Raw genomic sequence first — 13,542 nt, 5'->3', positions numbered from 1 at the left:
TTTATGCTTGGGAATATTTTTGGTCTTTGTTTTGTTTCATTGATGTATTTCTCTATTTCTGCTCCAAATATGCAGTGTTGAATACTAGCATTTTGTCATGTGTCTTTTTAAAAGAATATTTATTGAGTTGTAGATGAACACACAGTAAGTGTGTGTTTTATTTATTTTTATGTGGTGCTGAGGATTGAACCCAGTGCCTCACACATGCGAGGCAAGCGCTTTACCACTGAGCTACAGCCCCAGCCCCTGTCTTGTGTCTTTATCTAGTAAGTTTGGTTTCTCCTCATCTACTTTCCTTCTTCTCTCCCTTCCTTGTTTTTGAACCCAGGGGCACTTTACTGTTCAGCTACATCTTTTAGCCCTTTTTATTTTTTATTTTGAGCCGAGTCTCTTTAAAAAGTTTCTGAGGCTGGTCTCCCAACTTGTGATCCTTCTCTCTCAGCCTTCTGAGTTGCTGGGATTACAGGTGTGCATCACCACAACTAGCTAATTTTTCTTTTAACCATAGCTTTGGCCCTTACTCTTTCCTAAAAATTTTAGAATCAGTTTAAGTGAACTTATGAAGTATTATGGTGTTTTGATTAGAGATATGTTATTTATAGATTGGGGAAAAGGTTGATATCACATTGACATTTATGGATAGGAATTGAATATTCCTACTTGGGAATATTTGTAAATTGAATATTTCTATCCATGAATGTGTTATGTGTAATTTATTGTTTATTCATGTCTCTTGGGTTTTCAGTAATGTTTATGTATGTTCCTTATAAGTTTATATAATATTCCTTAAAATTCTTTTACAGACTTTTTGCTAGATTTATTTTTAGTCACCTTTGTGTTTTGTTGCTGTGAAATTAAAAAAAAATTATATTTTCAAATTAGTCCTTGCCTACAGACAGGAGCGCTACTGAGTGTTGCAAGTTGTTCTTGACTCCAGCCTCTGAGAGTCCTCAGAGTTTTCTGTGCAGCCTTCTGTATTGCCTGTAAATAATGGTCGTGTTCTCTCTTCCTGCCTAGCTTTCTGTGTTTCCTTTCTGCTAAAGTAGTGACCAAGACTGGGGATAGCAGGTGCTCTTGTGTTTCTGACTTCAGAGAGAATAAGACTTTAGTGTTTCATTAGTGGTTGCTCTAGGTTTTGTGGAACCTTTATCAGGTTAAATAGTGCTCTTCTATTCCTAATTTAACCAGAGTGTTTTGTTTTTTAACCATGAGTGTTGACTTTTACTTAAGGATTTTTCTTTTATTTATTTATTTATTTATATATCACAGTAGAATGAAGGCTTTTTATTTGTTGAATTGATCACATAGTTGTGCACTTTTGTGCTTCTTAATGTGATGGATTATATTAATACATTTTCAAGCATTGAACAGTTATTAATTTTATCTTTGGGATAAATCCTACTTGATTATGAAATACAGGTACATGCTGAACTATATTTGCAAATATTTACTGTCACTCAGTGATGGGGGATATATTAGGTGACTTTGTCCTTATGTGAACATCATAGATTGTCCTTGAACTAAGATGACTATGACCTTACTTGATGATGTAATTTTGTGGGACAATAGTCAAGTAAAATGTGCTGTCCATTGTTGACTGAAGCATTTTTGTGTGGTATATGACTAAATTTAGAATTTTTGCATCAATGTTCAAAAGTTTATATTTTCGTTTCTTACACATTTTTTGTCTGGTTTGTGTATCAGGATGATACTGATTTCATAAAATAAATTTGTTAGCTTTTTAAATCTCTGGAACAATTTGTATAAGATAGGAATTATTTATTTCTTGAAGTTTTAGTAAAATGTGTAGCATTATTTTGAGAAATATATTAGATATTTTCAATCTTATTAATTTATTGGAGATTAGATCTTGCAGTGTTGCCGGGCTGGTCTTGAACTCCTGGGTTCAAGCTCCCCTGCTTCAGTCTCCAAGTAGCTGGATTACTGGGGCGATATATCTCTATGTATCTCTCTATATATGTATGATTTTTTTAAACAAAATTACTGGTGGAGTGTTTTTTTAAAAAGTTTGTTCTTATTAGTTATACATGACAGTAGAATGCATTTTGACACATCATATGTGGTGTGTTTCTTAATTTCTGTGTCAAGTACAGAATCATAAGTCCTTACGTGTATTATTCCTTATATATGCTCTCTCTAATAATCTTCCTTAGATTATCCTCAGATTGTCCTCAAATTTCTTGGCCCTGGAGTCTGTCTCTTCTAGCTACTCAAATTTTTTATCCATACTTTGTTTTTTTTTTTAAACTAAAGAACTTTGTTCTTTACTAAGTTTGAGAACATTTTTCTTTATTAAGTTTAATCTTGTTAGTTTGATCATCATTAAAACTGAGGTGTTTTATAATTTAGATTGTTTAAATCATTTGTGAGCTTTATTTTACATTATTTTATTTTGAAATAATTGTTGATTCATGGGAAGTTGCAAAGAGAGTTTAGAAAAGTCCTGTGTATTCTTTACTCGGTTTATCCCAAAGATCACATCTACAGTGGTAGAGCCGGGAATCTAGTATGGTACAGTATGTGTGCACAGTTCTGTGTGTTTGTGATTGTTCCCTAAAGGGTTTTATGATGGCTCCTGCAATCCTTGCTTGACAATTGTGGTATCTGTGTCATCTTGGTTTGTCACTTGTATTGTTTCAGTTAAGTCGTCCCCAATTGTTTCTTTGGTGAAATTGATCTGTCTTATCAAAACCTGAACATTTTGGGTGTATGCTTTGAGATTCTGATCTTATTTTAAGGGGGATGCCTCTTCATGACTGCCAGTGTGGTGTCAGAGTCAGGCTCCCCATTTGGCCTTTGTGGATACCCAGTTGGAGAGGGGCTCAGAGTTACTACTGGGTGGATGGAAGTCAGGATTTTGAAGCAGGCTGTGGGTCCTGGGAATAGCTGGGGTGAAACAGGTCATTATTTTATGAGAAACATGGGCAATCGAATCTCTTGGAAATATTTCTTTATTTTGTTCCTAAGGACTATTTGGGCCATATCTTGGCTTTCATAGATATATATGAAAAAAGATCTTGAGTATAAATTTTATGCACATACATATGTAACTTATTTATTTTGAGATTAATTCTTGCAGTGTTACTGTATAGTTTTTTTTTCTTTTGCCCTCAAATACTTGATTAAACTTGAAGGATATCATGGGTTGCAGAATCATTTTTTCCTTCATCTCTTAACAATTTTTTATAGTGACTTTGCAGTTTAAATTTACATTTATACATATTAGGTTTGATTCTGCCCAGAGGATAGAATCTGAGATCTGCTGCAAGCCTTCTTGCCAGTTGCCCTTGGGAATATCCAACACATATATCAGATGGTTCTGTGTGGTGTCTGTCAGTATGTCCTTGATTTCGTAGTCAGTTTTTTTTTTTTTTTTCAAGTGGGCTAAAGGACTGTTTTATAAATCAGTTTTTTTTTTTTTTTGAAAAAAACATTAGAGCATTATAGTTATACACAGTAGTTGGGTACATTTTGACAGAATTGTACATGCAAAGAATTTGATTTCAGTTCCCATTCCCTTCCTTTCTTATTCTGTTCCTTCTCCCTGTTCTTCTTCCTCTAGTCTACTGATTTTCCTTTCACTTGTTTATTTTTCTCGCCTTTTTTTGTGGTGCTGGGTATCTAAACCCTGGGCCTTGTACATGTGAGGCAAGCACTCTACCAACTGAGCTATATTCCCAGTCCCTCACTAGTTTATTTTTGATTGGCAGTTTCTACAAATAAATAAATAAATTCCCTGTGGAACATTTATATGCACATATAACACAGTTTTGTTAAATTCATTCCTTATTTCCTCCCCTTTCCCATCCTTCCTCCCTCTTGCTCTCTTTCTGTTCCACTTATCTTCCCTATATCTTTATGATATCTGATCTCCCCTGCCTTCTTTCTCCCTTTTTTTTTAAATTGCTCTAGCTTCCACATATGACAGAATATTTTATCTGACCCTTGGTTTTCTGAGTCGGCTTATTTCACTTAGCAAATCAGTAAAACCACTTTGGAAAGCAGTGTGGAGATTCCTCAAAAATCTAGGAATGGAACCACCATATGACCCAGCTGTTCTACTCCTTGGTACTTATCCAGAATAACTAAAGTCAGCATGCTATAGTGATCAGCCACTTCACTGTTTATAGCAGTACAGTTCACAAGAGCCAAGTTATGGAATCATCCCAGATGCCCGTCAGTAGATTAATGGATCAAGAAAATGTGGTACATATATGGAGTTCTACTCAGCCATAAAGAAGAAAGAAATAATAGCAGTCTCATGGTCAGTTTTCAGAGAGGGGTTTCATTTCCTGCTGTGCACTGCCTTGTTAGTGTCGGCCCCTAGACCTGTGAGCCCGTCGCAGCCACAGGCCTCGAGGCTCCAGAGGCTCCAGGGCTTTGCTTCTCTCCTGCTTGCTTCGCTGATGCAGTTGCTCTGTCCTTTGGGCTTATGCCCAATTTTTATAACTGGAAAGCTGAGAATTTATTTTTATTTTTATTATTTTAGGAGGTGCTAAAGATTTAAACCCGGGGCCTTGTGCATGTTAGGCAGATGCTCTACCATTTAGCTACATTCCCATCCCCTTTTATTTTTTCTTGTAGCAGGAATCAAACCCAGGAGTGCTTAACTGATGAGTCACATCCCAGCCTTTTTAAAATTTTTCTTTCTTTTTTTTTTTTGTGATGCTGGGAATTGAACAAGGCAAGCACTCTACCAATTGAACCATATCCCCAGCCCACCCTTTTTAATTTTTTATTTTGAGAAAGGGTCTTACTAAGTTTCTTAGGACCTTGCTAAATTGCCGAGGCTGGCTTTGAACTTGTAATCCTCCTGTCTCAATCTTGTAAGCTGCTAGAATTATAGGTGGGTTCCACTGTTCCTGGTTTTAAAATTTTATTTTTGATGTAGGGTCTTACTTAGTTGCCCAAGTTGGCCTGGAACTTGTGACCCTCCTGCCTCTTCCTCTTAAGTAGCTGGTATTTTGGGTATGTGCCACCTAGGAATTATTGGATAAGCACATTTTTATCATGTTTCTTAGTTTCTGTCCTAAGTGATTAAATTTCAGTTCCTCTTAAGTATCTAGCCAGTCACATTTGTAGTCTCCACACTTGTGTTGATAAATTTTTTTAAAAAATATTTTTTAATTGTAGATGGACACAGTACCTTTATTTATTTTTATGTGGTGCTGATGATCAAACGAAGTACCTCATACATGCTAGGCAAGTGCTCTACCACTGAGCTACAAGTACTCCAGCCCTTTGTGTAGATAATATTTATTGAGTACTACTCTGTAGCAGGTTCTCTACTAAGCACTCCACAAATGATAGGCAGTTTAATCCTCAGCCCTGCCAGGTAAGTGGTGGGATGTGAAATGTAGAGGTGGTATTTGGAGCCTCAGGTCAGCTAGCTTTAAATGCTGAGCCCAGCCTGCAAACCATGGCTTATTTAACTTCAAAGTCTACTCCTTCCACGACATGAAGCCTTCATGCGGAAAAATAAAGTTGGCTGGTCTATTTGAAGAATTAGTTCATATCAGAGACACTGTATTTACCTTTCTCTGAAATCTAGTCACAAGCATTTTGATGTTTTAATTATGAGAAACTTTGTCTAGCACTGGTTGGTGCTAGAGAGCTAGGTTTCACTAAGCCTATAGTGAAATTCCATTAGTGTAGTTATGGGGTTAGGCTTATATTAGAATTATTTAGGTATAGTTTGCATTTTCCAAATCCACAAAGAATACTTTAGTGCAGTAGAATATTAGTTTAACAAATATTCTCTAATGCCTACTCTGATAGTAACCATCTGCTTAAGAGCCAATCTTGGCTTAGTCTCTCAGAAGCTGTGTGACCTTGGTCATTTGTTAAGCCTCCACCTCTTTGAAGGTGAAATCATAGCACTTACCTGTGAATTCAGCTGTCATGGGCACTAAATGAAGTAGTGCACGAAAAGAAACTTAGCAGTGCTCAACTAATGTAAGCTACGGTTATTGACATATGTGCCTGCCATTAGAGAAACAGTAAAAGACTTATGGTTATTTGACTTAAAGAAATTTGCAGTCTTGCCAAAAGTGATGATGTACCTGTAATCCCAGCTATTCAGGATGCTGAGGCAGGAGGATCACAACTTGAAGGACAGCCTGGGCAACTTAAGAACTGTCTCAAAATAAAAAATAAAAGAAGGGCTGGGGATGTAGCTCAGTGGTAGACTATCCCTGGATTCAATCCCCAGTTCTACCAAAAAACCCAAAATACAAAAAACCTACAGTCTCATTGGTAGACTAATGTCAAACATTTACAATTATTTGTGAAAAATGACTTACTGGAAGTTTAGGGCTAGTGGAAACATTAGAAACACTAATTAAACATTAGGAACACTTCACAGGAGTGGGTGACCCAGAACTGGGTGGCCAGTGGGAGCTTATGGGAGCTTAGTGTGTGATGGGGTATGGAGTTTGAGTTAGAAATTGAATCTGTGAAGGTTTTTACAGTTTGTTAGATGTTACATTCTAGAATGAAGTTTTACATGATTATTTAAGATCTTATTAAAATAAAAATGTGCAGCCATTGTTATTTACATTGTTACGGTTTGCTTATTGTGCTCTTTGCAACAGATACTAGCCAGCACCTTTTGGTTTTTCTTTTCTTTTTTTTAAAATAACTTTATTTTATTTATTTATATGTGGTGCTGAGGATTGAACCCAGGGCCTTCCAGGTGCCAGGCAAGTGTTCTACTGCTGAGCCACAACCCCAGCCCCTGGTTTTTCTTTTTAATGGGATATCACAGCTTTTTGTTTCCCCGTTTTAACAAGACTAGACATTTTTAAAGCTGTGTGATGTAGTATTTTATAAAATGATTAAGAGTATATAGACATTATTTTTCAGTTTACTCTCCTTTTCTGTATTATACAGAATTTTGTCCCCTCTATACTGTATTAAAAAAATTTAAACCATTGGTATATAATCCATAGGAATTTTACTTACTATCTTGAGGGATTTTCCTGGATGAAACTGAGAGATTTAGTATCATACCTTCTGTCTAAAAGCCCAGTTCCTTTGTACCATTCTGAAAAAATAACTCGTTTCTGTATCATATGCTCATTGGCAGTGTCTTTTCTCTGAGTACCCTTAACCTCAGATAAAACTGTAACATGGAAAATTTACTTATACATATGTAGGGGTTATATTTTTCTTTCCTGGTCTTTCACATAAATGTGGATACTGATGGAGATCTTTTTGCTTTTTTTTTTTTATTGTTTTATTATTAAGGTATTGCCATCAGAGAGTCAGCAAAGGTGGTTGACCAAGCCCAAAGGAGAGTGTTGCGGGGCGTTGATGACCTTGACTTTTTCATAGGAGATGAAGCCATCGATAAGCCTACCTATGCTACAAAGGTACATTTCTGACAGGAGTTTACCTGTTTAAGTGCCAAACCAAGAACAGAATAGTAAACAGAATGCAGAATGGTTGGATGTCTAGAAATCGTGCTTGTGAGCTGTGGAATATAGTGTTATTCTTACATTTGAGTTGGATAAGGTTGTTTTGAATAGGTGTATTTTGAGTGGTGAATCACATGAATTATAAAAGACCTGGCATGCAGAATCGACTCAGGGAACATGGAGTCACACTTGAAAGCAAAATCTGCTTTCCTGGAAAATTACTGGTTGACTAATGAACCTGTCAGATATGGAAAATTGCAGATTGAGTCATTAACAAGAAACACTAACATTATTTAAGTAGATATTTCTTCTTCTTCTAAAAAAAAAAAAAAAAAAAAGAGCCGGGCACCAGATCCAGTTGTGGTGGAGCTGCATCTGCCTCCCCTGTGGAGGCGATTCTTTGTACTGAGAAGTGGGTGGTGTGGAGTATGAGCAGCATGTAGATAGTTTTTTAATAAGGCCTGTTGTTTCTTCTCATGGTTAACACAGAGCCTCGGGACTGTTGCTCTGATTATTCCAACATTTTGGTTTCTCTTGCTTCAGTGGCCAATTCGACATGGAATCATTGAAGACTGGGATCTTATGGAAAGGTTCATGGAACAAGTGGTTTTCAAATACCTTAGAGCTGAACCTGAGGACCATTATTTTTTAATGGTGAGTAATTGGCAACTAATGGGAATATATTCTTGTAACCTGAAAAGTTTCTGATGCTTAGATTTTACACTCAAGATATTCCCAAGGGAGTTTTTAATTCCTTCTAAAGATATTTACATGAATCAGAATTTATGTTTATTTTTTGCAAATAAACTTAATAAAAACACCCACGATCAAAAGGGGCTTACTGTGTTGCTGTACAGGAAGGATAGAATCAGGCTGCTTGCATTACCAGTCAGAGGTGGAATCCTCCTTTAGTTGGACCTCTTCTGTTCCTCTCAGCTTCAGGATTGCTTCCCAAGTTCTTGGTCACCTCTTCAGATATTTTTGCTCAGATGTAGAGGGAAAGTTTTCCTTATACATCACCTTTTAAGAATTTAGAAACCCCCCACAGATCTGCCCTCTCTGCCCAAACCTGGCCTTGTCACCAGCAAGAGGAATGCAATTGCCAGGTCTGTAGCTTAGTTTAGATTCTCTCTCTGGGACTGGGGACAGTGGTGGACCATGGCTGATTGCTTGGACCCTGAGAGAAACTTAAGTACCTAAGCAGCAAATACCATAGAGGGAGACCTAGTTTTGGGTAGGAAACCAACTGTGTTCTTCAGTGTCCTTGAGAAATAGTTAAGACACTCTGATTATTACCACTAGTGATAGCAGAGGAGTCTGTTAAGATGTTCTTTTTTCCTGGGTTTAAATGTTGTTATAAAATAAAACTGAGCTGAGTTGTGGGCTCTGACTATGATGCTTAACTAATCGTGTTCAAACGAAACATTACAGAGGGATGAAATATCTTGGTTAGAGATCTGTTCTAATTGTTGTACTCAATATTACATATTTTCTTCCATGAAATGTTCCATTTAAAATTAATTGCATATGTAAAAGGTTTGCTTTATAGAGAACAGTTTCATACAACATAAGCTGCATATTAAAAATATATAATTTAACTTTGGGTTTTTCTTCTATGCAAGTATAATGTCATAAGATTCCAGATCTAAGTATGTAATTCCTTTTAATGTTTGAATATATAATGTTCCTTTAGAATGATCTAGTTTAAAAATGTTATCTATAAGGCTAATAGTGAATAGAATGCATATATTTAACATTTGTTAAAATAAGTCCTTGAAAGTGCTCTGATTTTTTTTGTTGTTGTTGTTGGTGATTGAACCTGTGGCCTCACACATGCTCGGCAAGTGCTCTGCCACTAAGCTTCACCCCCAGGTGCTTTGATCTTTTTCCTCAGTTACACTTCACAACTGGAATTGTCGAGTATGGCTACCATGTTTTATAGGCCACTCTTGTTTTTTCTCCTGGACATGTATAGTGGTTTATATAAAATAAATGGAGCCAAGAAACTGACAGTGTATGAGTGACTTTTTCTTTATGACCCAAATAAATCACAGATTCCTACCTGTCAGACTTGCCATGTTCCCTTCTTTAGCATATCGTTACCTATCTGTTTGGAGATAATTTTAGAACCAGGCACCATGTTTAGCTGCTGCTTTCTGTCTGTTCAGCTTACTGTGCTGGGAGTTTTCCACCCTCACTAAAGGGACATCGTGTTCAAACAAAACATTACAGAGGGATGAAATATCTTGGTTAGGGGTCTGTTCTTTGTCCTGTAGAGCAAATGCAGGCCACCAGGATACAGCCCACAGGGCACTTTTCCTAAGAAATTTTTTTCTCCCTAATTCAGCTGGCATATATAAGGAAGTAAGATATCATCACTTTCCAAGAAGGAATTGGAGGTGTTTGTGAGCTTGGAAAAGTCCATTTGCTGAAAATGGGTACCTACAGCAAATATTGAAAAGTAATCAATTATTATTAAAAATATAAGAAAGTATTGTATTGGTGCTTTGAATTCTGTAAGTTAGTTCATTTGCATGTGATTGAGGAAGTAATATGGATCAAAATTTCACGTTTATTTCCTTACGTATTCAGTTGATGGGATAATTCAAGGGAATGAAATGCTGAATTAGACAGGGCTTCTTGGTTGAAGAGTCCAAGTGACTCAAATGATGGGTCCCTCAGAAGCTCACAGGATAATCTCTTCTGACATGTACCATGCAGATGAGCTCATGACACTGGATGTTGTCATGATGGTTGAGTAGGTGGCAGATGGGAATCATACTGCTGTCTCTAACAGTGGAATCATTTTAGTGTGGCAATTGAGTTATGGCTTCAGAAGAGATTATCTTGTGCTAGGGGTTGAACCAGGGCCTTACTCAAATTAGCAAAGTTTTGACTGTAACTCACACAAGAACAAGCAAGCAATTTGTGCACGTGACCAGCAATGAGCGCACATGCAGACTTAGAGGAAATGACGAAGTTAGTGTGACAGAAGCCCCGTGGGAGACGGGCAGAGGTCAGGAAGAGGATGTGGGGCAGTGTGGCGTGGTATGAGGCAGTGGAGCCTGGCTGCTGTTTGAGTGGAGAGGGCACATGACCAACACAGGCTTTGTGGTCACTCCTTGAGAGAGGGAGCACCTGCCTGAGAGAGGGAAGGTGTGCACACAGGGCAGTAACTGCTCTGTAGGGCTCTTAAAATTGATAAGGTGAAGCCATAGTCCAAGTGACCTGTGAGAATCGCTGAGGAAGGGCCCGTGTAAGAGGCTGGGTGGGAGTCCTCAGCAGGTGGAACTCACTTTACTCCAACACGGAGGAACTTTGTATGCATCAGCTGAGGTAGCAGACTTGGATTTAGGGGAACATTATGGGGTTACATGTCTTTTATTAAAGCTACCCTCAGTCTAGTGATAGGCTCTTGCTTTGAGAGTATGCGGGAAAGGAGACCAGTTAAGGAAACCACCCAGAGCAAATCCTTCTTAGGTAGGGTGGCACAGAGCATATATGTTTTTCACTTAGTTGTTTTCTTGTTCTCTTTTATTTGGCCTCATCATTCTTGTTTATTCTCTCATGAGCTTATCTGTGTGTTTGTTAAAAATATTTTTTTAGTTGTAATTGGACACAATACCTTTATTTTATTTATTCATTTTTGTGTGATGCTGAGGATCAACCCAGCACCCGACATATGCCAGGCGAGTGCTCTACCACCTAGCCCCAGCCCCTCTTGTTTTTTTTTTTTTTTTTTAACACGGGGTTGGGATTGGACCTAGGAGCACTCAATACTGAGCTATGCCTCCAGCCCTTTTTATTTTTGCTTTTGAGAAGGGAGGTATCACTGAATTGCCCAGGCTGGTCTTGAACTTAAGACCCTCTTGCCTCAGCCCTGAGTTGCTGGGATTACAGACATGCATCACTGCTGTCATTTTTTGAAGCAGGTGCAGTTGGTAGGATAGATGGTATGTGGCAGAGATCTATAGGAGGAACAATTGGTGGTTTTTTGTGGTTAGAATTCAGCAGCTAAAAGAGGAATGAAGAATGACCCAGTTTCAGAACTTTTAGTTCTCAGGTGGTCTGGGATTGGGTGAAATGGGGACGTCCGAAGAGACTTAAGGGAAGACGAAGGAGTGTTCAGTTTTGAACACACTGAGGCTTAAGGGTCACTGGGCTGCCCAGGCCAAGAAGCCTGGAAGGAGCCAGCTTGGAGCTGCAGGTGTTGATGGAATCATGACAGTCACATGATCATCAAAAGTAAAATAAGAGGTGAATGTGAGAATTCATGATTATCTTGAAGTCTTGTATGTAAAATTTAGGTTAGAGCTCTGTGGAAGAAGTTTTTTGGTGAATCTAGTGAAATTAAAACTTGGCAGCTTTGTATTAACAGTGCTGCTCATCTGAATCCTGTGTGCCCCAACTCCCTGTAGAGGTCCCTTCCTGCACTTTAGATCTGCCTTGTCCACTTCAGTAGCCTCCAGCCCCCACAGAGGTCGATTCCCTGGATTTGCTTACTTAGTACTGCCTCTCAAGCCCTCTGGCTTCTGCATGTTATCACCCTCCTTCCTGCTCCCTTTTTTTTTTGGGGGGGGGTACTAGAAATTGAACTCAGGGGCACTCAACCACTGAGCCACATCCCTAGCCCCTTTTTGCATTTTATTTAGAGACAGGGTCTCACTTAGTTGCTTAGGGCCTTGCTAAATTGCTGAGGCTGGCTTTGAACTCGTGATCCTCCTGCCTCAGCCTCCCAGCTGCTGGGATTACAGGCATACGCCATTGTGCTCACCCTACTGATTTCTCTTCCTTGAGCATCTATATTTTTAAAAATGTTTCTTTACTGCAGTTATAGAGGGATGAGGGTGGAATAATATTAGTTCATGTGTTCATTTGATTTTTTTTTGTGGCACTCATTAATTACTCATTTTTTAGTCAGTACCAGGTGGTAATATTACTAGTGCAATGAATAAAAATGTTTATGTAGTTTGCATTCATGAGGTGTTCTGATGATTTGCTTCACTATGAAAAAAAAAAAAAAAAACCCAAATGTGATATCCCACTTTGGATTATGTTGTAATGATGGTTTGGGAAAATTTTACTTAACTTTGCATCCTAAAGGAATAATGACTAAGTCATTGTGGTAGATGAGGAAGAAATGTAACACGGAGGGACAGATGAGCTTATGATGTGGCTTTTAACACATGAGGATGTGGCCCTAATAATGCTGGATTTGATTCAAGAACTGAGGGAATATAATTGTATGGTCAATATTCCCTAAATGGAAGTATATGGATTTTTATTTTTAAAGGTAGTGAATTGTAATTGGTGGCAAATAATAAGAGGTATAAAAATTAGTAGTTTAAACAAGTTGGGGTTTTTATTTTCCCTAAATAATTTTTTTTTTTTTTTGATTCTGGGATTGAACTCAGGGTCACTCGACCACTGAAAAACATCCCAACCCTACTTTTTGTATTTTATTTAGAGACAGGGTCTCATTGAGTTGTTTAGCACCTTGCTTTTTGCTGAGGCTGGCTTTGAACTCATGATTCTCCTGTCTCAGCTTCCAGAGCCACTGGGATTATAGGTGTGGCTAAATTTATAGTAGGGAGTCTGCTGATTTGGCAGCTTCCTGATGTCATTAGGAATTTCTCTTCTCTGGTGTCTTTCATCTGTGGCTTCCATGGTGAGGATGCCTCATGTTCACAGGTAGGTTACTGCAGCTTCTGTCATTACCTCCATGTTCTAGGAAGGAAGAATGAGTTAAGAGAAAAGGGAGTCTACTTCTCTTTTTTTGGAGGGTACTGGTGATTGAACTCGGACACTTGACCACTGAGCCACATCCCCAGCTCTATTTTGTATTTTATTTAGAGACAGGGTCTCACTGAGTTGCTTAGTGCCTTGCTTTTGCTAGGCTGGCTTTGAACTAGCAATCCTCCTGGCTCAGCCTCCTGAGCAGCTGGGATTACAGGTGTGCACCACCGTATCCATCTTAGTCATCCCTTTTGACAAGGAGCCTGGGAAAAATGCCTTTGTCTGGGCCTGTAGCTGTTCAGTCAGTAACAAACTCAAAGAGTGTCAGTGTAGCCTGTGGAGAGTTTGCTGTACTGGGGGACTCACA

The 13,542-nt window shown here is 38.3% G+C and overlaps 1 protein-coding gene across 2 annotated transcripts in view; it reads left to right on the top strand.

Annotated features, from left to right (window-relative positions):
- Positions 1–13,542, top strand: part of Actr3b (actin related protein 3B) — a 71,941-nt gene that overhangs the window by 20,065 nt on the left and 38,334 nt on the right. For both annotated transcript variants that reach the window (XM_071610698.1, XM_027943376.2), the window contains 2 exons: positions 7,270–7,394; positions 7,983–8,093. In XM_071610698.1, coding sequence (XP_071466799.1) covers positions 8,022–8,093 — 72 coding nt within the window. In that variant the 5' untranslated portion in view covers positions 7,270–7,394; positions 7,983–8,021. The remainder of the gene's footprint in view (positions 1–7,269; positions 7,395–7,982; positions 8,094–13,542) is intronic.

This window comes from Marmota flaviventris, chromosome 1, assembly GCF_047511675.1.
Source record: "Marmota flaviventris isolate mMarFla1 chromosome 1, mMarFla1.hap1, whole genome shotgun sequence".
Classification (NCBI taxonomy): Eukaryota; Metazoa; Chordata; class Mammalia; order Rodentia; family Sciuridae; genus Marmota; species Marmota flaviventris.
Note: the sequence above shows the minus strand (reverse complement) of the source record. Positions and strands in the feature narration are given on the sequence as shown.